At 40.3% G+C, this 25,335-nt stretch overlaps 2 protein-coding genes and 1 non-coding gene across 11 annotated transcripts in view; 2 read left to right on the top strand and 1 right to left on the bottom strand.

Annotated features, from left to right (window-relative positions):
- Positions 1-1,012: 1,012 nt before the first annotated feature.
- On the top strand, positions 1,013-1,085 carry trnar-acg. Its single transcript has one exon. It is a non-coding gene; the product is annotated as a tRNA-Arg (tRNA).
- Positions 1,086-1,998: 913 nt separating this feature from the next.
- On the top strand, positions 1,999-12,694 carry fbxo31 (F-box protein 31). Of its 3 annotated transcripts, none has more exons than XM_036575879.1 (10): positions 1,999-2,585; positions 3,128-3,199; positions 4,363-4,524; positions 6,737-6,813; positions 6,950-7,117; positions 7,751-7,825; positions 8,033-8,142; positions 8,884-9,037; positions 9,213-9,562; positions 10,282-12,694. In XM_036575879.1, exons 1-10 carry the CDS (start codon positions 2,210-2,212, stop codon positions 10,502-10,504), a joined length of 1,767 nt encoding a protein of 588 aa, XP_036431772.1. In that variant the 5' UTR covers positions 1,999-2,209; the 3' UTR covers positions 10,505-12,694. The 3 variants fall into 3 exon arrangements, with proteins under 3 accessions (XP_036431772.1, XP_036431773.1, XP_036431774.1); XM_036575880.1 differs by having other exon boundaries at positions 2,000-2,585; positions 4,438-4,524; XM_036575881.1 differs by lacking the exon at positions 4,363-4,524 and having other exon boundaries at positions 2,002-2,585.
- A 487-nt stretch (positions 12,695-13,181) lies between these two features.
- Positions 13,182-25,335, bottom strand: part of ces2b (carboxylesterase 2b) — a 44,651-nt gene continuing 32,497 nt past the window's right edge. For 6 of the 7 annotated variants that reach the window (XM_036575871.1, XM_036575877.1, XM_036575874.1 and 3 more), the window contains 22 exons: positions 22,925-23,058; positions 22,496-22,649; positions 22,247-22,351; positions 22,019-22,120; positions 21,745-21,888; positions 20,356-20,433; positions 20,057-20,198; positions 19,824-19,973; positions 19,481-19,553; positions 18,867-19,027; positions 18,072-18,261; positions 17,278-17,416; positions 16,949-17,082; positions 16,386-16,539; positions 15,850-15,951; positions 15,667-15,768; positions 15,231-15,374; positions 14,937-15,014; positions 14,544-14,691; positions 13,941-14,090; positions 13,653-13,725; positions 13,182-13,487 (listed from right to left, as the gene is read on the bottom strand). In XM_036575871.1, coding sequence (XP_036431764.1) covers positions 13,304-13,487; positions 13,653-13,725; positions 13,941-14,090; positions 14,544-14,691; positions 14,937-15,014; positions 15,231-15,374; positions 15,667-15,768; positions 15,850-15,951; positions 16,386-16,539; positions 16,949-17,082; positions 17,278-17,416; positions 18,072-18,261; positions 18,867-19,027; positions 19,481-19,553; positions 19,824-19,973; positions 20,057-20,198; positions 20,356-20,433; positions 21,745-21,888; positions 22,019-22,120; positions 22,247-22,351; positions 22,496-22,649; positions 22,925-23,058 — 2,841 coding nt within the window. In that variant the 3' untranslated portion in view covers positions 13,182-13,303. The remainder of the gene's footprint in view (positions 13,488-13,652; positions 13,726-13,940; positions 14,091-14,543; positions 14,692-14,936; positions 15,015-15,230; positions 15,375-15,666; positions 15,769-15,849; positions 15,952-16,385; positions 16,540-16,948; positions 17,083-17,277; positions 17,417-18,071; positions 18,262-18,866; positions 19,028-19,480; positions 19,554-19,823; positions 19,974-20,056; positions 20,199-20,355; positions 20,434-21,744; positions 21,889-22,018; positions 22,121-22,246; positions 22,352-22,495; positions 22,650-22,924; positions 23,059-25,335) is intronic. The other variant, XM_036575878.1, reaches the window with a different exon arrangement.

The following is a 25,335-nucleotide window of genomic DNA, read 5'->3' as shown; positions in this document are numbered from 1 at the left end:
ATGTTTTATTTTTAAAACTGAAACACGTTCAAAGACTAACCGCACATGTACCTGAAGTATAAAAAGTGCCTTCTATGGGAGGCGAACCCAGGGCCGTATTTTACTGTCAGTTTTTTTTAACGAGCAACAATCGACCCTGTGTCGAGCCCTTGATGTGAGCCGTGTCCAATCATGCTTAATTTTTCCCAATCAAACTGCGCCTCGCTGTGGAGCGGAACCGAAGATGGTAGGTTCGAGTCAGCTGTGGGTCTTCACTGCGTAACTGATTCTTTACGTAAGAAGCTAAACTGCGCTGTGAATAAATCCTTTCTTCAAAGAACAAGGCCCCAGTGAAGGGGATGATATAAGTAGAAAGATTTATCAGTCATGAAGAGGTGAGAGAACAGCTCTCTCTATTTAGGTTAAATTATCCAGTTTACTGAAACATCCAGTTCGTCAAATACCACCTTTGTCCACCACAAGGCTTCGGCTAAATTAATTTTAACACCAAAGTGTCACAGCACTCGCTTCTAGCACCATACAGGCCACTGTGGTATTATTAAACGATGGGCTCGTCTTTAAAGTGGACTTGTTTAAACGGATCTCGGCCGGACATTCTGATATGTGCATCTCATTGCTCCGTGATATTGTTCGTGTGATAAATGTCAGTAGGATTATTTGAACGTATTTTAAGCAACATAAAAGTATACAGTTAACTATTTCAGTGCTCTTGAATGGTCACCAGTCAGCCTCTGTAACGCTGAAACATGAACGATTACAGACCTAAAGTGAATTTAAAAAGTGAATAATGTACACATCAATTAATTAATCAGGTTTTCCATTGCAACCCATTAAACACTTTCCAGGAATTGCGTGCATCTACTGCTTTCCGCTGGATTCGAAGTCCTCGGTTTCCTGAAGACACACTGACATGAGAAAGAGAGAGAAAATTATTGGACAAAAGGCAGACATAAGCAAATGTTGCGTGCTTCTCATTGGCTGTGAGGCTTATGCAGAGAATTAGCTCAACATCGGGCCAGTGGCGCAATGGATAACGCGTCTGACTACGGATCAGAAGATTCTAGGTTCGACTCCTGGCTGGCTCGAAATGTTTTTAACTTGGCTTTCACTTTCTTACTGGTTCAGCTGGGCAAAAAACAAACAAACAAAAAAACACAGCCCTGCAAAGCTCTTGGAGCAACTTTTGAGGAAAAACACATTCCTTTGAAAAACGTATACCCAGAAAACACAACGTTGTCACAGCGTTGTCTACTTTTTTTACAACGTTGTCAAAAGGTGGTGCTGTTTACGTTGTCTCGACAAGGCTGTCACGGCGTTGTCACAACCTTATTACTCAGTGAAGTTGCGGGTTGTGTTTTACAACTTAGCACAGTTCCTTGGAGCTCCATGCACAACATAATGGAACTCAGGAATGTTCTAGAAGGTTGTGACAACATACTGACAACGTTGCGCCTACGTTGTCTGATAACGTCACAACTTTCTGAGGAATCACATTTTAACGTTGTGGGCAACAAAACAATAGGTCGTCACAACGTTGCCACAACGTAACTGTGTTTGCTGGGTGGATTTCCAGTAGTGAGACTTCTCGGTTAACCGGGTAATTCAGGCCTGATTTGAGGACATATATAAGCAAGTACACTCGCTTTTGAATTAAACTATTCAAATTACTGAAATCCTGCCTGGTGAAATAACACCGTCTGTCCTGTAATAGAATATAAACAAGGCTTTGGCTATTCAACAACTAAAAAGTAGTGCTTGCTTCGGATTTCTTGGCATTATTTTTATATAATGGACTTGTCTTTGTCTTGCTCAGTGGTCTTGCTCAGGAAAATCAGGTACATCATAAACAAAGCAGTACAGCATGCAGTAGATGCAGCGGAGTAGCTAGGTTAAGTAAATAGATTATTCAGCTAGTAGATCTCTTCCACCGCTGTCTGTGAAATGACTGAAACCCCTCCAGCCCCCCGGCCGGCCGACCAGCCCACGTCACGGGAAGACGCCCAGTCACGTAGTGGAGGAGCACGGCTGACAGACGAGGGTGTGCGTGTCGACGTTTCACGGTGAGAGGAGTACAGGCGGACGTACTGACTGACGGACTGGGCCGGTGAGGAGAGGAGCGGGAGGGAGAGAGAGAGGGAGGGAGAGCGGAGAGGGACTGACGGACGGCAGCTGTTCCGCTGATGTAATGTTGCCCGTTTGGTGACTACGGATGGCGGTGTGTGCCAGACTCTGCGGAGTGGGTCAGTCGCGGCGGTGCAGGCGGCGACAGAGGCACGGCCAGCACGACCAGCACGGCAGCGACTCCGAAATGGACATGGACGAAGAAGAGGGGGAGAAGATCGTGGGCGAAACCAGGGGCAGCGGCGGCGGCTGGCCTCAGAGCCGCGCGCCGGGGCCTAGCGAGGCCGCTGCCGTCAGCGCAGGAGCGCAGAGCCCGCAGTCTCTGCTGGATCTTCCCCCAGAGCTTCTAGTGGAGATTTTCTCCACGTTGCCCGGCACAGCGTTGCCCAACCTGGCCTTGGTGTGCAAGAAATTCAGGCAGATCCTCAGCACGGAAACCATCTGGAGGAGACGATGCATAGAGGGTAAACAACACCACTACCACCACCAGAGCTCGCCCGCCCGAGCAGACCGGCTGGAATCAGCTGTGTGGGGGGATATCCAGCTCGGCTAGGGTGCCTTATATGACGCTGCACTATTTGGGTTAACTGGGGCTTTGACCGTGTTTGGCTATGCTGGGGAGATGAGCTGCACTCTTATCAGAGTCTCTACGCAGGCTGCTTATTTACTGTAGCTACATGCTAGTCGTATTTGGGATTGGCTGCTGATCTGTAGTCTGTCAGCAGTTTCGTTTCGATATGAACAGATCGCCGTGTCGCAGGCCACCGTACCGATGGCGCATGCATGTTTCAGTCTTGCATTATTTTGTACGTATGTCAGGGTAGGTGTCCGTAGCCTTGAATGAGCAGGATTAGGCAACGTTTTGAGCACTGGTGCGAACCGCTAATCTCTGTAATTCAGTGTGCTCCAGTAGCAGCTACGCGCGCACGTACATTACTGCTGCTGTACACAGGTGAGCCTGGCTGACTGACTGACTGCTGCTCTCTGCTGCTCATTTCTTATTCAGAGTTTGGCATGAAGGATGACCTGCGGAAGATGGAGGTCGTGGGTGTGTCCAGCAGGGAGCTTTATGTCAAACGTGAGTATGCTCATTATCCAGACAGCCTCTGTGGATCATCTTCCTGAATCGCAGCAGACAAGCCGTATTAAAAGAATGAGCTCAGTCTGACTTTTTTTATTAAGACTAACATGAATGAAAGCCCGTTCCAGTGTATGTAAGGCAGGGGTGTCCAATCCTATCCACAGAAGGCCTGTATGGCTGCAGGCTGTCAATCCAACAAAGGAGGAGCACACTTGATCAGTTGTTTGTCGACTGAGCAACTGCTCAAACAAGTGGAGTCAGGTGTTCTCCTGCTCATTTAAATGAAACCCTGCAACCACAATGGCCTTTGTGGATAATATTGGTCTAGAATAGATTAGCTATTATGCTGTGCATATATTTGTGTAGTCATGAATGGTTTATGTGGTTTTCTTGCTGCATCCATCCCTCAGGCTGCTTTGACCTCATAACCGATCAGGCTTTTAGCTTCATCTCCACACTTCAGAGTTTGCAACTCAGCAGGCTGGTCTGATGGGTCCCTTGATGGCCTTCTGCTGCACTCTGACGTCTAGTGCTGCAGTGTCCTCCCTTAGTTGCTCATAACAGTAGCTAATGTGGCATGTCCCTGACCCTGCATTATATAGGCCTACTTTGCACTGCAGTGCATTATTGCATCTCCTTACTTTTAAGTAAGCTATTAAAGGGCCCATATCCTATATTTGTCTTGTATTTCATTGTTTTCAAGTTAGAAAAGGTCAATTTCCTGCTGAAACACTCCTTATAGCTTCAGTTCAAAAGGCTAGGGTTAAGTGTGTTGACAGATGTATGACATCACAAAAACAATGGATTCAAAAAGCTGTGTTTTTGCAACTTATTTTCCATGTATGCACCCTATGGACTGGGGAATGAATGGTATATTTTGAAATTTTAGCAACATTTACATACCACATACTCTCTTTTATTTGGAAAAGTGAGGTTTTCCATTACATGGGCCCGTAAAGGTTTTTTAATGGCTGTGCGCTTGAAAAAGTAGAATAAGGCAAAAGAGTGAAGAAGTATGGAAGATGTATCGACTGTTTAATTTTCTGCATAATATGCTGTCATGTGACATGCATTGCGGCTTAATCCTGTTCGTTCCTCTTCACATCACCTCTCCTTGTGCCCCCTTTAATCTCACCTCACATGTGTGCACATATGCGTAGTGTCCAGCTCACATGACTGGTCCTCTTTTGCCTATCCTCTCCTCCTGTGGTGCCTCCACCTGTGTACCTGTCCAGGTGTGAACCCTCGGGTGAAGTCAGGACGCTTTATGAAGCTCCTTCCCGATTACGAGCACATGGACTATCGGGACGTGTACACACACTGTATGTACTGCCAGGTGTGTGGGCTGAATGTGGTGGTCCATCTGCGTGGCCACTCTGCAAGTGGTGTTTGGTAGAGGTTGCCCTTTCCTGCTGATCTGGGGGCAGTTGATTGGCGATTTTATTCTAATGATTTCGGGTCAGGAGCTGGGTGGGAGAAGCCATTCCTAGATCAGCACAAAAGGGCACCTTCTGCCTGGAGCCCTGCACGCCTCTGTGTCCTGCATGCATGGGAGAAGGACACACACTGGCCTGACATGCAGGACTCTGCGGTGATCCTAACCTGACCTGATTGTGTGAAGTGGTTCTTCTTTTATTAGTAACTCCTGCTTTCTTTCACACTGCTTACTTGCAAACAGTGATGTTTTAGACTATTGAGTTGTGAGAGTTTGTGAATGATCGGTAAGTAGGGGTGGGTAATATGTTAATAATTATCATTACTATGGTAAATTGCATCACGTTAAGTCACAATATGCTTTACTGAGCATATCGTGGAAATCGTTCATACTTAAAAGAACACTGATGAGCTGCATGTTTCCTTACAAAGAGAGCATAACTAGACATTATTAATGAGATTTAGTGCATTTGTGTGGGTTTATGTTATCAAAACAAAAATCTTTGTGTTCATAGTTTTTGATAGTATTTTTCAAATGTGACACTACTAGTGTTTTTTATCTATTCTTATCAAGCTTCAAGAAAACTATCCTGAATCATAACGTGTATCATGCAAGTGTCTTGAAGTATCGTGATGTACTTTTGCAATATCGCCCACCCTTATTTTTCAGTGATCTGATATTTGTAAGTAATTTAAAAACTTTAAGCAGTTAAGGTCATTGGTGGACAAAGCATGTGCATCTTAATATTTAGTAGCTAGTGAGTTCTGCATTATTGGCAATAACCTTCCTATAGCTAGTCTAGGGTTAGGAGGTATTTTTCTGTGTAAAACTGCTTCAGTTCAGTGCATTTTACCAATATCTCACTGAAACATTTGAATAGGATAGAGGTCAGAAGTATGACTATATTCAGTCTAAAATACAGTACTTCTTCTATTGAAGTCACTCTGCAGTTCTTCTATGTTAGTACTTCTATGTTTTAGGACATTGGCATGTTGCAAAGCCCAAACGCTTTTGACTTTTAAATTAGATACCCTGACATTCTGCTGTAGAATTTACAGTTTTATAATTCACAAACTGACAAGCTTTTCTATAATTCTAAGCCCTGAGACACAACCTTCCAGACGGTGAATCGATAGAGAAATCAATTGTAACACTCTCCAGTACTTTTTTACTCTTTTTCTGAGGTCAACCGAAATTGCACTTGAATAGAATTCTGCTGGAGCAGGCAACCAAAAAGTGTGCTTTTGTTGGTAAAAGCCGTATCCACATTGAATGGAATACCTGATTCCAATTATGTTTTTTAAGGTCATTCTGCACTCTCAGAAAAAAAGGAATGAAACTATCACTGTGGTGGTACCCTCAAGGGTAAATCTCAATACCTTTAGTCAGGGAATATAACTGAACGGTAATCCATTGAAATTATATTTTCTAGGTTGTATTGGCTCCACACACCCCGTCTCATCTCCAGGCTTTTTATTTTATTGTTCTGTTTTGAAACATTAGGTTATGAAAAGGTACAAATACGTACTTTTCACTAAGGTACACATTTGGACCCTAAAACCACTGATGTACCTTTGAGGGAACATCGACATTATTTGTACCTTGAGAAATGTACAAGAAATGTACCTGCACAACAGTGTAACAGTGTAAGGCTTTGTATACATTCTCCAATGACCTTGATTGTTTAGACTGCTTCTTCTTTAATTTGTTTGTCACCGCTTATATTTATTGTGACTGTGATGAAAATCAGATCACATTTTGGGAGCTGAAAGTCAGTTCTAACGGGTTCACACATTTTTTCACAAGTGCAATATGTATTCCCCTGACAGAATGGAGTTGTTATTGCTGTAATTTTCACTTTCTAACCACTCTCAATAGAAGGCACAACTGTGGATGCAGAGTTATGCGTTCAGTGTCAGTGTAATTACATAGAAGCTCTACAAAGACAAGGAAACTGCACACTAACACATTGTGTTGAAATGCCCTGCAATTACCTCCTTTCCTCTCATTCTTTCCCGTGTTGATTTGGTGCAACTGCATGCCACTCAGCCCGGTGTTTTTTGGGTTCTGTAAGTCCATATCTTTTGTTTGCGTTGCAGTGCTCCATCCTTACAGACACATTTTGGGTCTCTGGCAGCCAGACATAGGCCCCTATGGAGGTCTGCTCAACGTAGTGGTACGTCGTTTCACTTTTAATAAATGCCTTTAAGATGATTTCCCAACACTAGAACTTGTTTGTGCTTGTTTTTATTTCCATATCAGTGTGCTAATGTAGAATTTGTTCATCTCTGTTTTGTAATGTTTCTGGGTAGGTGGATGGGTTGTTCATCATTGGCTGGATGTATCTGCCACCACATGATCCCCGAGTGGAGGACCCAATGCGCCGCCGTCCTCTCTTCCGCATCCACATGTGGGAGAGTAACAAAGCCACTGTGGAGTGCATGTATGGTCATAAGGGCCCTCACAAAGGAGATATTCAGGTCAGCGTGCCTGTCAATCAAAACAAGTTTGCATACTTCTATTCAAGGGCCCATATCCTATATTCTTTTCCTGTATTTTACTTTTTTCCCCCCTAATATCCATGACATTTGTGTGGGTATGGCCCAGTTCCCCAGACCCAGTTAAGCCTAGACTAAAAGGATTTTCCAGTGGTGGTTCACCTTTGACTCCGCAATTTAGTCCAAGACTAGGCTAAATCCATGTTCAGAAAACTAGCCCTATATGTAGCACTAACAGTGTAATAGTCATGATGCATGTTTACATGACTGTCCCAGCCTCTTAGAATTTATCCCTTTTTGTTACTGTGCCTTTAAGACTGATATATGTAAATGACCTCTGTTGTGATTGGCTGCTCTATATTGTGTTTCACTCAAGAGCAGCCCAGGTCCAAACACTCCTTATAACTTCAGTGTGATTATGGACCGTATGGACTGTGAAGTGTATGTTTTGTAACATATGTACATACTACATACTACATAAAAGGTTGAAAAAAGTGTTACAAAGTTTTGTATTTTCTCATGATATGGGCCCTTTAAGAGTATTGCAATTCCAAAAATGACAGGTAGGTGGAGTAGAGGTGACATAATGTAAAATGTGATGCTTATGTTTTGTAGACTGTAAAAAAAGATGAGTTCTCAACCAAATGCAACCAAACAGATCACCATCGAATGCCAGGGGGCAGACAAGAGGTAAGGGACCACCTTTACTCAACCAAGCTTCCTTTTTTTGTTGTTAAAATCTGAACAGGTTTGACATTACATTCATGAGGTGGATTAGAAGGTATTTTGTTTCATCTTAATTGGAAGGTGGTATTTTATGCCTAAGTTTAAGAGAAGGTATGAAGTACTGTTTGCTTTTTTGACTGATTTTGTTTGTTTGCCTGCCTGTTTTTGCAGGAGTTCCGTACTTGGCTGGAGGAGGAATGGGGACGGACACTGGAGGACATTTTTCATGAACACATGCAGGAGCTGATTCTCATGAAGTTCATCTACACCAGCCAATATGAGTAAGTCTCTTAGTCAGTCTTGCCAATTAACAGTTGCTCTGAAGCTTACAACAACACAACACAGTAGTTTACAATTCTGCAGTGCTTTGCCGTGATTTCTTTTTAGTTATGTCTTATTAAATGCACACTAAGAGACTATGCTTCATATGTAGAGAACAGTAGTCACATGTAACTGTGTTTATAAATTATTATTTCTTTGTAAAGAGTGCAAAGGTATTGATCTAAAAGGGTTCAGGCAAAAGAGAGAGGCCTGATGTGAATTATTTAGAGTCATTTTTAGGGAAGCATATTGGAATGATATCGGTATCGACAGATAATTGTTAAAACCATTTTATCTGTATAGGACAGATGATTAGATATGACCAGTGTTTCAGTATTTTATGATGTATTTGATGATCTACTCTGGAAGAGCAGAATGTTAAGGTGATGCTGGGCTACTGTACTAAAATGTCTGCATTTTCTTCATTTCATACTACATTTGTAACTGTACAGAATTAAATGTCATATTTTTCCATATAGCTAATCGGGTAGATTTAATCCTAATTTCTACATTTTATAAACATGTACATATAGGCATAAGCAGATATGTAGATGAAAATATTGTATATCACCATCAGCCAATAATTCCCATATCAGTGAATTGCTAGAATTAGAATTGCTGAATTTGAACACACATTGCAGAAATGTAACACACTTTCTGTCTCAGTGGTTTTCAGTACAGCATGTGTACTGTGTTTGCAGTAATTGCCTGACGTACCGACGTATATACCTGCCCCCGTGCCTACCTTCAGACCTGCTGCAGCCGGGCCTCTTCAAAGGCACATACGGCAGTCATGGCCTGGAGATCATCATGCTGAGCTTCCATGGCTCTCGGGCCAAAGCCACCAAACTTACAGTGAGCCCCCATGTTTTTTCACCTTATATATATATATATATATATATATATATATATTAACAGCCTTACTGTGCCTATATAAACATTCTGAAATCAGCTTAAAGTGGTAAAATAGAATAAACATTGAATAATTTTAAATGTTCCTGATTTTGATGAATTTCCGCTTGCCCCTTAGGGTGACCCTAACGTACCAGCGGGTCAGTTGACCTTAGACATAGACCTGAGTCAACCAGTGCAGCTGCCTGACTTGGAGCACCAGCGGAGTATCGAGGAGCTCTCTCGCCTGGTGATGGGGGTGCATGAAGAGGTCCAGAGGGGCTCCCAAGGTCCTGCTGCTGCTGCATCAGCAAATGCAGAAGAGGGCTCCTCTGGGGCAGAGGGCTCTGATGCTACCCCTGCCAGTGGCGCTGAAGCAGAGGAGGCTGGTGCCAGAGCAGCTAGTTCTAGCCCTGAATCCCAGCCCTTCGTCCTGCCTTTAGGAGTCATGGCCCGCAATGAGGTTTACCCACGCACATGCAAAATGTGGTGAGTATCACTGTCTTATCATTGTGCACTGTGCACAATTTCAAGTCCAGGTACATATTTCTCTGAAAGCAGACTGATTGGTCAGTCTGATTAGATTTTTTTCTCAGTTTCAATTTGGAGTCAGTTTGAACAGTTTACACCTTTTCAAGTTTAAAATGATATTTAAAAAGGTATTTTTCTGGGCAGTAAGAGTATTTGCACTAATATGCCAATAAATACAAATAACATTAATACAGCAAACAGTGGTTTTATGTACGGCAGTTTGTTTGACCATTTCCAATACCTGGTTTGGCTAATCAGTGTTTTGGCTAATCAGTATAACTTTTTACTGTATTTATCTCTATTTATTATAATGTTATATGATGATTTTATTTTTTTATATGCATAAACACACACATACTCTTCTTATACAGTACTATGCAATGGTCTTTTGCACCTAACCACATTATTTATAGCTAATTATCCGGTCAATAATTTTGTTTTTTTTGCTTGCAAATTAAATTCTGAATTGTACCAAGATGATTGAATCAAATCACTTTAAAATTTAAATTCTTCATGATTGCATTAAATCGTTTATGCATTACATCAAGCAAAGTTAAGAGATTCAGTTAGGAGATTCATACCCCTAGTAGCTGATTTGTAAAGCATACATAAGAATACTTGTGAAAAAGCTTTGCTTGAAATCACCAACTAATAACTGATTTCTGAATGTGTATCAGTTTCTATGGAACAGGCCTCATAGCTGGTCATGGCTTCACAAGCCCAGAGCGCACGCCAGGCCTCTTTGTCCTGTTTGATGATGACCGCTTTGGTTTCATCTGGCTGGAGCTGAAGTCCTTCAGCCTGTACAGCCGGCTGACAGACCAACTGGAGCACGCTCAGGCTCCCAGCATGGAGCGCTTTGAGGCCATGCTCCGCAACATGCAATCATGGACATCCTGATAGCCAAGCACCTCTTCCTCAGCTATGCTCCCTACCATATGCATCCCACCCACCCCTGCAGGGCCACACCTCCAACTCGCCTGATTCAACTCTTAAGATGATTACCAATCCACTGATGAGTTGAGCCAGATGTGTTAGAGCAGGGACAGAAAGTGTTTATTGTTGTGGTCTCCCAGAATGGGAAGTGCCCATTACTGCTCTACATGCTCTGCAACCCGGTTTACGCTCTCTGCCACTCCACACTCCCACACAACCTGAAGAAACCTCCCGATAATCTCACATATACACAAAGGAAAATCCTGCCACACAGGTATGTTTGCAGCGGCAAGTACATAAAAGTTGTATTATACCGAGGCTTTCTTATCAGCTTTTTAATTAATTTATTTTTGTAACCTGGAGATGATGAATATGAGGATGATGTGACAATTCACCCACATACTCTGGAACAAGCTATGTGTGCCTCTGTATTATTACCATGGTATTTAACCCAAGACTACTCTTAGAAACGTGTAGCTGCCTGTACTCTTGAAATGATTTTAAGTTATAAATGTCTGTCTTCAACAAGCGTGGGATCTTTCAGCTGTTTAGTTGATGGTAGCTTTTAATTGATGCAGTGTCCTTTGTCTGATTTCATTCTTTTTGACTATGAAATTTTTAAATCTGTACTGCTGTTGCATTGCTTTTATTTCTCTTGGTTATCGGTGCCCATGAGGACAATAGTTTGCCTTTCTTGTGTTTTGATTTGAATGTTTTTAAGAAATGACTGACATAGCCTGTGGTACACAGTGAAATGGTTAGTATGTGAACCTTGATTGACCCATGATAAATACCTTGATCAGTCACTGGCTCTGAGTGCTAGTTTTCTTACAAACAATGGCATTAGTAAAGCAGACCCCTAAAGACTAAACTAAAGCTTTTATGATGGTCCAAACTTTACACACTGGGGGTTTGTCTTGTCTAAAACCAGCCATTGCTTTATTACAAGAACAGACAGGAATTTAGCTTGATAGCATCTCTTGGAGCTAAATCTTCATATTCGGTAACAACACAGTTGTAACATTTGCCCACTTTCAATTTGTTAGCCCTTGAATAATGCACTTAACCTGAGTTGCACCATCTAAATCTGCATTATATGAACATGTATTGCGATGAATATGCATGCTGTACTAATACATGTAGGCTGGTCAATTCACTTAATTAGAAAATTGAGCATATTTCATTCACATACATTTATGGACTGCTTTATATCTCAGGTGCCATACCTATATATGTATTCTCTTAAATTAATAATATTGTTAAAATTCATGATACCTGTTCTGAACTATCAGCAAAAACATTTCAGAATGTTTATAAAATTACGTGGATTTGCAATTGGTAAATATGTTAGTTGTACGCGTCCCAGCTAAGCTTTTGTCCATCATGATGAAGAAATGGCGCTACTAAGCAAAGAAGGTATCTCTGAAAACGGCATACAAGTGCAGATCATCACCAGCGAGTACCTGCAAAAATCACGAGCTAACAGGCAGTCTGTGCCTGCCTTAGCTTCCATTAATTATAAATGACGGGTTACTTGGTAGTTACACATCTCTCCATCTAGACAAAAACTTTGTTGGGCAGCTTTAATAATAGGAGCAGTGGCATGCCTTCCTACCTTTTGGACTATATTTTGAAGCACAACATGTTAGTTTAGTCTCTAAGACATTTTCAGGCCATTTTCTCCAGCAGACCACAGTTCTGACAAATGCTTCCTTGTTCTGTGATGAGGTTCGATCATAAAGCTGTGCAGTGGCTCCTCTAAAAGTGCTCTTTCCTAAGCAGCATAAGCATTGACCAGACTAGATTCCTCTGTCTGTACTTTTGTATTCAACTGCAGCTTTGCAAAAACTAACCACTACAATATAAAAAAAAAAGAATATGTATGTGAATTGAATAAAAAATATTTAATTATATATTTCAGCCTTGTTTAGGGGTGATTGTGCACATAATTGCAATGTTCGTTTTAAGCATACCACCTGTCTGTTGTGTGACCTCTACAGTGGGAACGAATGTTTCAAATGGTATAACTAAATCAGTTCTTAAAGATGTTCTGAGAGGAAAGTTGTGTCTAATGTAAACTCCATTGCATACAACTTCAGGGAGCTTTGAAGCATCTATGTTTGTCTGTTCCCAATAAATTAAAGTAAAAACTTTTCTGTTTTTGTCTGATTTGCTGTTTCAGGTCACAGACACCATTTCACTATTTTGTCAGCCATCTTGAAAACGTATGTTGACACTGGCTTATGAACAGGCAGATGTTTCACAAAGCAGGATTTTTCAGTTAAACAGTTAAACTTAAGCTCAATGTCAAGCCTGTTCAACAGAAAGAGAGGCCAGGCATGTTCCTACAGGACAGTCTTCCTTTTACAGCTTAAGTCATCCAGCTGAGAAATCCTGCTTTAAGAAATGTGACCTTGGATTTCTAAGTTAGGCAGATAACTTTAGCCCAAAGTAAGGACTTTCCCATAGGAAGCTGTCCAAGCTCTTCTCTTATAGGACAGACTTTGAGCCCAAGTTATCTGATTGACTAAGAGATTCTGCTTTAGGCTTAATACCCACTAGGCCTTTTGAATATTTGCCAGGTGGTGCGTATGATACATATTCAGATGCAGACTTCTCTTTACGAAACAAACGGCAGAGATTGTTTTTGTTTTTTTTAATTAAAATATTTAGATTTGATCTTTTTAGAATGTTTAGATTTGCTCATTGTCAAAGATTGACAAACATTTAGTTCTTCACTCTAATAGGAATCTTCAGTGACATCTATAGCTCAGTGTGCTCCCTTTTCTCCTGAGCCGAGCGCACCAGCTCTGGCAGCTTCTCAGTCATGAAGATGTAACGTTTGGCCTTCAAGTTCCTGCCAGGCTTCTGCTCCAGCCCAATGCCCAGATACTCAGCTTCAGCACCATATTCAGGCCATGGTGTCAGGTCTGGCCCATTTGGAGATCTGCCAAATAGACAAAGCCCCAAATATGATACACTGTACATGGCACAATGCAATCAAACCACATAATGTGGAAATTTCAGAATTATTCACTTCCAAAATGTCACTGAAATCGAAAAATAACATTTGCGGTAGCCCTCAGATTTGGCACTTAAACGTATTACTCACCCAGTGCGGGCAAAGTTCCCCCAGTAGGCCATCACAGTTCTACACAGTTCTTTCTCTATCTCTGTGACAGAGGCTGAATAGAGGAAAATGAAAAGTACACTTATAAGAACAAAGTTCAGTTAACTCTTACCTATTAAAGTACTGATTTATCTGTCATTACATAAATAAATCAACAAGTGAAATGCTCCCACACTGTTTTACAGTAAATGTAATCAAAGGCATTAATCTGCAAGTAACAAAGCTAATCTGATATTATAATAGATGGAGAGACTGACAACATGTGCCTACCCGTTGTTTTGACATGGGCATTTCCAAAGCACAAGCCAAAAACGAAGAAAAGATCATCTCCATGATCAGTCCTGACAAAACTGGGCCTCTGTGCTTGAATAAAGCTGGGAGGTTGCTGGAACTGATACAGGTAAACTGGCGCACCAGCACCTGACAGAACAACATTAATGAGCTTTTCATTTAAACGTTTAAACTGCAGAAAATGTGAATTCAGTGATCTTCTGTAACAACTGTCTCCAACCACGGTCCTGGAGAGCTACCTTCCTGCAGAGTTTAGCTCCAACCTGTATACAAGAAGTTGCCCCACCCCTTACTTAACTCTAATAAATCTGATCCAGCCAATCAGGGACTTGGGAGGAGGCTGATTAGATGGAGCAGGTGTGGCAAATTGTGGTTTGAACTAGGCCCTAGAGAAAGGTAGCTCTCCAGGACCAGGGTTGGAGACCACTGCTCTATAAAGTGTGCATCAATGAATGAACCATTTTTTGACTTCTAGAGCAATCAAGGTGGATGCCTTATTATGATTCAGATTTGGCATTCATAGTTCTAGATATAATACATACATAGTGTTAAGATGTCTGATTTCTGAACCTTCTTCTTTACCTTTATGGAATTTTGCTAGCTTGAGAGCAGGAATGTTAAAGATGATATCTGCCATCATCTCTCTGTAACTGTCACGAATTTTGATCTGGTCAGCAGACGAGCCCAGGTACTCATCTGCTATCAGTTCATTGATCCATTGTTTTTTGACCTTAACATAAAGGAGAGGACAACAGGTGAGTCAAATTTAAAATGTTCACACAATACCCTGCATTTTTATCATTAATATGATGTTGTGAGTAAAATAAAAATAGGAATCTACAGTATTATATTTAGAAAATGTATTAAAAATCTAAAGTAGTCTATTTGATGTCAAACAATATTAAAAGTTAGATCATGTTAATTAAATACACTGCTATGTAATTAGTTTGTATGATGTAACTTTTGTGCTCTTACATCAGGCATAAAGGCGGCCACTGATGAAAGGACTTGCTCTCTATCCATTCCATCAGCCCATCCTGGAGGTCCAATGAACTGTGGGAACAGATGATTATGAATGTTATCTACTGATATTTTTCCAAATATCTCATAAGATTAATTCCAAGATCAAGTTCCATGGAACCCAATGTGCCTTCTTTCCAGTGAAGTGGGCACTTCTCTGACTAACAAACTCCTAACTTTACAAGATATTTAAAAGGTTTACAGCTGTATAATGTGACTGTAAAATAAAATACTATATTATTTACTCACACTGGGCATCATCCAACCATACTCATCATCATTTATGCCAATCAGGAGAGGCACTTTGCTGAACTCCTGGTTTTGAAGGAGCTCCTCCACAGGCTTGGGAAGAAATGCTTTATCTTCTGTCACCACAAAGTGCAGCATAAAATGCTAAAACAAAAAACTATTTTCAGTATCTTAGTAAACAAAGGAATTACTTACAAATTACTCACATCGCAGGGCAGATTTTGTTAGATTGAGGCATTTTTATCATGGCCTAGAGGAGTAGAAAGCAGCGATTTCATGAGTGTCAATGCTGGTGGGATGAAGCAGTTCTTTCCCAACTTAGAATAATGACCAGAGCCATCTCTGTTACATAATTATTATAATTATTATGTTACTTATGTAATCACTTTTTCATGCTTTTTATTTTTAATCAAATGAAGCTCTCTAAATTTCTTACCTCTTTGGAAATTGTTATCATGTCCTCTGTTGACCACTGCTTTATGCACTCAGCAATTTTCTGTGTGCTGCTGATGTCACAACCTGATGCATTAGCCACTTGCTGGAATAATACACAAATAAATGTCAACATTTGCCAGAATGGAAATGTACAGTATGAAAATAAACAAGGGCTTTAGTTAACCTGGGCTACTGGCAAGGGATCCGCTACGATGCGTGCCATTGTAGCACAGCCACTCTGTGCAACTGCACGATGGAACAGACCAGCAGACAAGGGAGAGAGAAGCTTGAAGTCGAAAAGAGACACATAGCACAAAATCAGTCCCAGGTCCTGTAGCAGATTATAAAGCACTGCTAATGTATTTAATAAACTAAATATGCTTTTACAACAAATATAAATTAAGCACAGATCCCACTGATAATGACAGTATTGTGGCTTCTTTTTTATTGAAATTTCTCATGCAGTGTGGAAGAGTGGCAAATTAAAATTAAATTAAATTAGCCACACTAGGCTGTCCTACAGGAATGCAAGTTAAAATATAACTCTGTAATTAACCACCTACTGTCTATCAGTGAAGCAAAGATTTTAGACCCATGTTGGGAATACTAACCAAAATAGACTTTTCACTTGTAAAATAAATAATATAGCCTTGCAAAATCATCCTGGACCAAAACACTCAAGCATTTGTGTTTCAAATGCATTTCATATTAGCTGCTCACCAAAAATGACACACTGGCTCCTCCAGCAGACTCTCCAAAGATGGTGACTGATCCTGGATCACCTCCAAAGTTATGGATGTTCTCCTGGACCCACTGAAGTGCTGCCACCTGGTCCAGAAGACCATAGTTTCCTGGTGCATGTTCATCCCCTGTACTAAAAGGATAAATACATCATTAGACTTTACTCATTTACTCTATGATTATGACTACTTCAGTGTGCATCATTAGTTAAAAAACAGAACTCCCTTTTACCATTAATACCACTATATTAACACATGATAAGCATGATACATGTGCATTTCCAAAACAGAGGTGAAACAAGTTGCTTATTAACCCACAGAGTCTGAGGAAGTATGCAGTATAGTGGCTGTTATGTAAGAATTGAGTTGCATTGCACCATTATTGTTTTACTATGCTTGGAGATAAACAGCTGCATAATGACACAGTTTAGTAATACAAACTTTGTAGAATTGGGTTTCATAGAGGTAATGGGTTAGAAAATCCCATTCAAAAAATACAAAAAATAACTAAGTACTACAGTGTTGTCTCTGTCTCAGACTTACCTGAAGAAACCTAACAGACCCAGTCTGTACTGTATCAGCACAACTACTACATTCTGGTATGCAGACAAAATTGATCCATCATACATTGATGCAGAGCCCATACTCAGTCCCCCACCATGAATCCAAACCATGACCTAAAAACACAAGCAATAAAAGCACCCATTTGGCAACCTGTTATGACTCAGCCAATTTTTCCCCAAGCTTTTGAAGTATGAAAGGTCATTCCTTTTAGACACATACATTGGGCAGGGACAAAGGTAAAGTAAAGACAACTGGGTTGGTTTTGATAAGCGAGTAAGACAGAGGTGAGGAGCTGGTTGAGAGCTTACTGGTAAGTTGGCATCTTCACCAGGTTTTGCAGCAGTGTATATGTTGAGGTAGAGGCAGTCTTCCGACATTTCAGGAAGTTCTACTCTCAGTATAAAATTCGCAAGAAGGTCTGCAAGCATTTGCCTATTTTGTATGCACCTAAAAACATGAATATCAGTATTTGAAAATGAACATGTTCACAGAACCTATATGGCACTGGTAAAAGAAGAGCTATTATTGTATATAAAATATGAAATCTTATGGAAGTCAATAAACACATCTAGTCAGTTTGGCCTGTCCTGTAGAATAGTTCATATTCTACTGTACAGGCCACTGTGGCTATGCCAGCTATAGAGTTCACTTCTCTCTATTTTACATACACAATGTATGAGATTTTCAACAAAGTACAAATAAACAGATTGCTACTGAAAGGTAAAAAATATCGCCATTCATGAATAACATTAAGTAAAAATCCAAAGCACAACTGACGTTACAAATTTTTTTTCTGCATGTTGTGTGCAATTACATATTTTCACCAGAGAAGTCTCCAACTCCCCACAACTTATACAGCTTGAAGTAATACTTTTATTTATGTCCATAGCCAAGCTGAAAGAACAGCTTTTTACCTTAATGAAGAGTGCCATGGACATTCACTTTCTCAGTGTATGAGTTTTGTTGACCAAATCATTCATATTCAATGAATAACAACTAAAGAATAATGTATGGTATCAAATTTGATTATATATCAATTAGTCATATCCATCATACAAAAACAAAAGGAGATCAAAAAATGGATGAAATTAGAAAGTCTTACATGTGTGGCTGCTGTGTGGCGTCTCTCACTCCTTCCCATGCTTCTGCAGGTTGGGGTAGGGCGAGTCTCAAAGGGCCCACCGGTGGCTTTGCAAACGGCACTCCCAGGTAGCTGTGTACGACTGTGTCCTTCCCTTTAGCCGTCAAATACTCACCCTTTAGAGCTCCTAATTTGGTCTTCACAACAGGTCCTACCAATGGGTCAATGAATAAACATACTTGACAAAAAATTTGCTGTACAAAAAGTAAAAGGTCCTTAAAATATTCATAAATACAAAATATAATGTAATTAAAAATGGTCATAAATTCATAAAGTAAACTGATATGATAAAAAAGACAACATGTTCATACAATTGTATAACATCACATTTTCCTCAAGATGAAACGGCTGACTTTTAATTAAGCTTCTCTTGGGGTCAAAAAGTACAGCAAAACATGCCATAAACTTAATCTAATCTCAAAATAGTTCATATGGCTGGCATGAGTATTCACTACTGTATGGAAATATATACTGGAACAGATACTGATGAGATCAAAAAATACTGCAACAGTGAAAACCTTTCAATACAGTCAGAACATTGTGGTCTTAGTGCACTCTTTTCTTAACTTTGTTTACTGCATCTGGACTCAAAAGGGAAGTCTGCATTTGAGACGTACTGCAGATGTAATGGTACAGTGGGAGTGAAACATAAACTTTGCATGTGAAGTGTCACAGTATTAACAGTGTTATAAAAGCAGAGCTATGTTAATCCAATTCTCTACAGGTACAATAAGCACCGTAACACATGAGACTCACCATCTTTTTTCTCTCGTATTAAGCGTGAAACTGTCTCGGTCATGAACGTGTAGTGCTTTCCCTTCAGATTCTTGCCAGCTTTCTGCTCCAGCCCAATGCCCAGATACTCCCCTTCAGTTCCATACTCAGGCCATGGTGTCAGGCCGGGCCCGTTTGGAGATCTGTTCTCAGAAACACACAGAGAAAACTGTGTAAACCACAAGACAAGGACCCGGTGATGTTTACCCTACTTTGGGCAAAAAAATATGCTTTCGCAAGAGAAAGCAACACCTAGTGGCAATTACTGAAAGCCTAAATAGAGCAAAGCCCAATATGAAGGGCTCCCAAAGCTGTTGAACAAAGTTTGTTCTAATCTATTTCTGATTACTCTCATAAATCTCAAACCACAAAACTGCTTTCACAGAATTGACTACAAGTCATTTGCTTACATTTAGTTCAATTCAGTTATAATTTTCATGCTGCAAGTTTGAACACAAATGAACCAGACTTATTCCTTGAGGAACCTGCTTCATCTCCTCATTAAGAACAATACAGAGTGATGTGGACCAAGTCTGGGGACCTTTGAACTCAAATGGCTTCTCATTCAAATCGTGGCAGACAGCATGATTACTAACCCAGTGCGAGCAAAGTTCCCCCAGTAGGCCATCACAGTTCTACACAGATCATTCTCTTTCTCTGTGAACTGACCTGAGAGAGAGAGAGAGAGAGAGAGAGAGAGAGAGAAACATCTGCACTGTTATAACTAATAGTCACTTCGAACTCAACTGAATAGAATCCATTTAACACCTGTATATACTGAGATACAGGCAAGTCACAATAATGGGATAGTAATTATGAGAACGTAAGAGAGACAGAGAGAGAGAGGTGACAGTGAGTTTCAAGGCAGTATGAACTGAGGTCCTTCACTATTATATTACTGCATTAATTGTAAAAGGGTCACAGCTATTTTCATCTTACCAGAAATCCTACTGTGGGCATTGGCAAAGCAGCTACCAAAAACAAAATGAAGTTCATCAGCATGGTCACTCCCAACAAAGCTGGGCCTCCTCTTCTTGATCTCATTGTAAGTATGCTGGAACTCATACAAGTAAACTGGTGCTCCAGAATCTAATCATTAAAAAAAAACATAATATTGTCAAAAATCAGATATAATTTACAATCAGTACCAGAAAAAATAAATGGATGTTCACCTCTGTGGTATTTTGCCAGTTTGCGTGCAGGAATGTTAAACATCAAGTCCCCGTACATCTCTCTTAAACCATCTCGGATTTTAATTGGATCGTCCGTGGAGCCCAGGTACTCATTCAGCACTACTTCATGTACCTCACTGGGCTGAAGGAAATACAAAGGCAGAAACATTAAGACGTGTGTAGAATACATACACACATACATACATACATACATGCATATTCAGCCTCAATATAGCTTAGAATTTTAGCATGAGATCTGTACGGATAAGAGGGATTATCACAGCCGGGTCTTCACTTACACCAGAAAAAAAGAATGGCATTATTGACATGACTTGCTCTCTGTTGACTCCATCAGTCCATACTGGAGGAAGATGGGCCTGCGGGAAAGTTAAAATATTTTGGTTTTAGCAGTAATTACATGAACTAATGTACTAGTCATATTATGCTCAAAACCAGAATTTATAGAAAATATAATCAGGTTCATAAATATTTGGACAAAGACAAAGTTTTTGTTCTTTTTGCTGTCTAGCACAGTATATTGGAGTTTAAACTAAATAATCATTATGCTCAAAGTGCAGACTTTCAGCCTGAATTTGAGGGTATTTACATCCAAATCAGGTAAAAGGGGTAGATATAATATACAGCCATTTTCATAACCCACCCCCCACCCCCATTTTTAGGGGCTCAAACATAATTGGACAAACTAATATAATAATACATCAAATTTTATTTTTTTTAATTTAAATACGTGGTTACAAATCCTGACGTCAGGTGACTGACCTGGACATTGCAAAACATTTCACTTCTTTGCCTTAAAAAAAGTCTGAGGTTGATTTCACAGTATACTTTGGGTCATTGTCCACCTGCACTGTGAAGCACCGCCCAATGAGTTTTGAGGCATTTGGCTGAATTTGAGCAGAAAATATACACCCACGCTTGACACTCCCTCCATCATGCTTTGGATAATGAGCAGCTCCTTCTCTTCTCCATCCTCTTCTTCTGGTACAACATTTTTTCTCATCTGTCCTTAAGATGTTCCAGAACTGTACAGGCTTTTTTAGATGCCTGTTAAACTCTAGAATGTCCTGTTTTGAGGCTCACCAATAGCTTGCATCATGTGACAAGTCTTTACACTGGTTGACTTTAACACAGATCCTCCTACATCCTGGAGGGCGTTCTTGATCTGGCCAACTGTTGCAAAGGAGTTTTTCTTCACCAGGGAAATTGGTTCTGCAATTTCTCTGATGGACCTATTGTGATTTTTGATCCTAATGATTTCTTGCTTCACCGGTATTGACAGCTTGTCAGACTTCATATTGATAGTTAAGAACAAGAGATTCCAAATGTAAATACCACACTTCAAATCATTTTTTATCTGTTTACTTGTAAGTGAAATAATGAGAGAATAACATACACAGCCATGGCACAGCTGAGAAGTCAACTTTCAAATTACTTCTGAGCCCCTAAAATGAGGAGGCTATGTGTGAAAATAGATATAATTCCTACACTGTTTACCTGCATTAGATGTAAATACCCTCAAATTAAAGTTGAAAGTATATAATTTAATTTCAATATCCTGTGGTAGACAACTAAAATAAAAATAACATTGTCAATGTCCAAATATTTATGGAACTGACTAAATTTTGTTTACAGTAAAAAGATTTGAAAGAAGACAACCTTTCACTCACATTAATAAGTGAATATCCACCGTCATCATCAGTCACACCTGTGATTAATGGCACTTTGTTGAATTGCTTATTCTTAAGAAGTTCATACACAGATTTAGGAAGAAATCGTCCATCCTTTGGCACTTTGACAGAGAACAGTCCCTCCTAAAAAAGAAAAAATACTTCAGAACACTTAATAAGCAACAACAAGACATGATCCCCAACCATATACGTGTAATAAGAAAATCTTTAGCTATCCATTTATTTCATTTCACAGTACTTATTAAAAACTCACAGTTTCAGCAACCCTCTGAAGGTCCTCCTCTGACAACTGCATAACACAATCAACCATCTTCTTTGTGTTGGAGATGTCACAGCCAGAAACTTCAGCCAAATGCTGAGGAGAGAAACACTGAGATCTTTAGTTGACAATTTATTGGCTGCTAAACGCTAGAAAAGTATCACTTGAAGTTTTACATTCAGAACATAATGAGTGGACAGTAAAAGGACAGACACTTTTTACCTGAGCTATTGGTAAAGGATTGTCAGTCATGATTGCATCCATTGCTGCAGTGCCACTCTCTGCTATGGCAGAGCGGAACAGACCAGCAGACAGTGGTGACAGAATCTGTTCAAAGAAAGAAAGAGAAATTATCTAAACACTAAAACAAAATCAATTATGTCATTTTTGTATCTAACTTGATCAATTATTTAGAAAATCATCAGAGCACATTTAGGTCAGAAATGCATCACACAGACTCTACATGCATACCTGTAAAGACACACTAACTCCTCCAGCAGACTCCCCAAAGATGGTGACTGCTCCAGGATCACCTCCAAAGCTGTGGATGTTCTCCTGGACCCACTGAAGTGCTGCCACCTGGTCCAGGAGACCATAGTTTCCTGGGGCATGTTCATCTCCTGTGCTAAAGGGAGAAAGACACATAAAATAAACAGAATCAAGTACGACCCAAAATACTTTCCATGTACTCTTTAAATGAAATTCATAAAATTTAAAGTTGACTTCTTGTAATTGCTGAAAAAACTGTTTTTTTACACTGAAACAACTCAAATCAAACCATACCAGATTTTCACAAAAATGAAATTATTTATTAAACTACATAGAAACATGTAATATACTATAACTACATGATACTAGAATTCCCAGACATCATCGGGGATATTTGTTTACTCATGTTACCTGAAAAATCCAAGTAACCCAAGCCTGTACTGGATTACCACGACAACAACACTCTGATAGGCTGCCAGCACACTTCCATCTTGCATAGAAGCTGAGCCTAAGGCTAATGCTCCACCATGGATCCAAACCATGACCTGTGGAACACCAGCAATAAAAATTACCCAATGGCTCCTTCACACACATTTCACAGTGAATCATCATTATGTACATACAAATGAGCATTTCAGCTCAAGCAAATCTATGGCATGCAGAAGAAGTCTCCCACTAAAAAAAGGAATAATAAAATTACTGTTTTCTATTGAAGATGAAAGTATGTTATTCCCTTTACTTTACATGAAGTGCCATCCAGAATGAGTGGCACACTAAATATGAACTATGGCATATGCCCATCTCTTCTGTTGAAGAGACTCCCTAAGTATGTTGGCGTTCTCCACCCGGGTTTCAGCATCAATGTAGCACGCCCTGTGCTACCCTGGGGCTCAAGGAGGACGCTGGAAGCAGGGTTCAGGGTCACAGCCACCACTGAAGTTTATATGTCACTCCAAATACAAACAAAACACAAAGAACTCATAACACAACCTACGCTGGCCACTAGACTTTTCAGTTCTTTTCTTATTTGAGCCTTTCAGCTCTTCAGTCTTCTCTTCTGCTGCTGCTCGTGTCTCTCTCTCTCTCTCTCTCTCTCTCTCTCTCTCTCTCTCTCTCTCTCTCTCTCTCTCTCTCTCAACAAGGCCCTCACACCACATCAGTATCAGCTGGCTCTCATTAAGAGCAGCGTGAGCGCCTGTGCCGAAATGCAACGTGAGCTCGTTGCTCCGCCTCCCCATCACCTCCTCCGCTCAGCAGGTTGGCCACCCAGGTTGAACGTAAGGCACATTTAAGTGTCCTTACTGCAGAACTGGAGGCAGTGCCCAGGAGGTGGGGTTTGGGACTCAAGCGCTGTTCCCCACTCACTGTTCTCCTCTCCCCGCCATCCTTGCCGGGGTTCGTCCCTTGCCGGCTCTTGCGGCTGTCATCGGGGCCCGGGGGACGGGCGCATGCCATATGAACAAAAAGTGCTGTTTATAATGTGTAAAAGAAAGAGAAAAAGAATCCTCAAAAAGAGGTGTGCCTTACCAGTGTCAGCACTACATTAAGTGCATTAGAATATGACCAAAGTTTCATCCCATAGTGTGAGGTATTTTCAGAAGTGTTCTGAGAAATCTTTTGGACTACGATGCGATGTATTTGAAAAGCTGATTTCCTGGACATGGACTAAGCCTAGTCTTGGACTAAAGTGCAGTGCCAATAGTGACTCTCAATTAGAAATTCATTAAAATACATGGATTAGGCTTAATTTGGGTCAACTGAGAGATTTTTTTAACCCCTTAAAATCCCAGGCTTATTACATTCTAAGGCTTATTATTCAGTAACTACAGGGATATCAATGCAAACTGGCTGAGCTATTCTTAGGTTATAGAAGTGTGTAATAAAACTTTGAGCCTGCTGGCAGGCCCTGGCCATTGAAAGGGTTAACACTAAAATCTCTATTATCAGACAAGCCATTAGTACTATATTCACCAATGAGCATGTGTCTTCTCCAACACCACACAAAGATATCATGAAAAAAATTCCCAGTTTAGTAGTATCAATGATTAACTTTTTACCCTTTGGCTAGGGCCCACCGGTGGGCCCAAAGTTTCATTACAAACTTCTATAACCTAAGAATAGCTCAGCCAGCTTGCACTGAAGTGCTTGTAGTTTTTCAGCCTCCACGAAACATGCTATATAAATAAACTTGCCTTGCCTTGCAAGTAAAACAGCCTTGAAACATCAAACATCCACCACCATACTTCACCATGGAGAAGTTTTCTTTATAACCGTTAATTGTCTTACATCTACAAATTGTGTTTGTGGCCAAAAACCTTCATTTGTTCTCATCTGACCACTGAACTTGATTCCCATGACATTGTTCAATGGGTGTATGGAGGTAGTTTCTTAAGTCTAGTTTCAGAGGCCAGATGATCCCAGCATTCAACCAACAAATAAAAAAACAACTGTGACCCTGGAGATCTTAAATCTTCACTTTGTATGAGAATGAGCATAATGCACATCCTGTCTAAGCAGGCTCATTACATCACTTCTTAATTTAAATTCTTAATTAATGTTGTAGTAATGGAGGTGGGTATTTTCTGACAGTTATTTTGACAGCAATATTTACAGCCATTTGAGAGCAAAAACTGGTAAATCATCCAGGAGCACACAATTAGTATTCCAAAGAGAACTTCTAAAGATCACCTAAGTATCTTTTCAATTCTATCCTACAAAACAGAGCCCAGAAAATCTACACCATGCAGAAATGTGCACAATCTCAGAGGGAACGCTAAGAGATGCAAACCATCCATGTCTCAATATTTGATGTAGACGCTGCT

This window comes from Colossoma macropomum, unplaced genomic scaffold (genome assembly GCF_904425465.1).
Source record: "Colossoma macropomum unplaced genomic scaffold, Colossoma_macropomum, whole genome shotgun sequence".
NCBI classification, from domain to species: domain Eukaryota; kingdom Metazoa; phylum Chordata; class Actinopteri; order Characiformes; family Serrasalmidae; genus Colossoma; species Colossoma macropomum.
The sequence above is the reverse complement of the archived record's forward strand: the minus strand, read 5'-3'. Positions and strand labels throughout refer to the sequence as shown.

What these genes read in the sequence shown, in the direction of transcription:
- fbxo31 (XM_036575879.1), top strand. Translation starts at nt 2,210, where the DNA reads ATGGCGGTGTGTGCCAGACTCTGCGGAGTGGGTCAGTCGCGGCGGTGC. An exon ending in TCGGGACGTGTACACACACT is followed by an intron (nt 4,525 to 6,736) that starts GTATGTACTGCC and finishes TTTGCGTTGCAG; the next exon opens with TGCTCCATCCTTACAGACAC. An exon ending in TGCCAGGGGGCAGACAAGAG is followed by an intron (nt 7,826 to 8,032) that starts GTAAGGGACCAC and finishes CTGTTTTTGCAG; the next exon opens with GAGTTCCGTACTTGGCTGGA.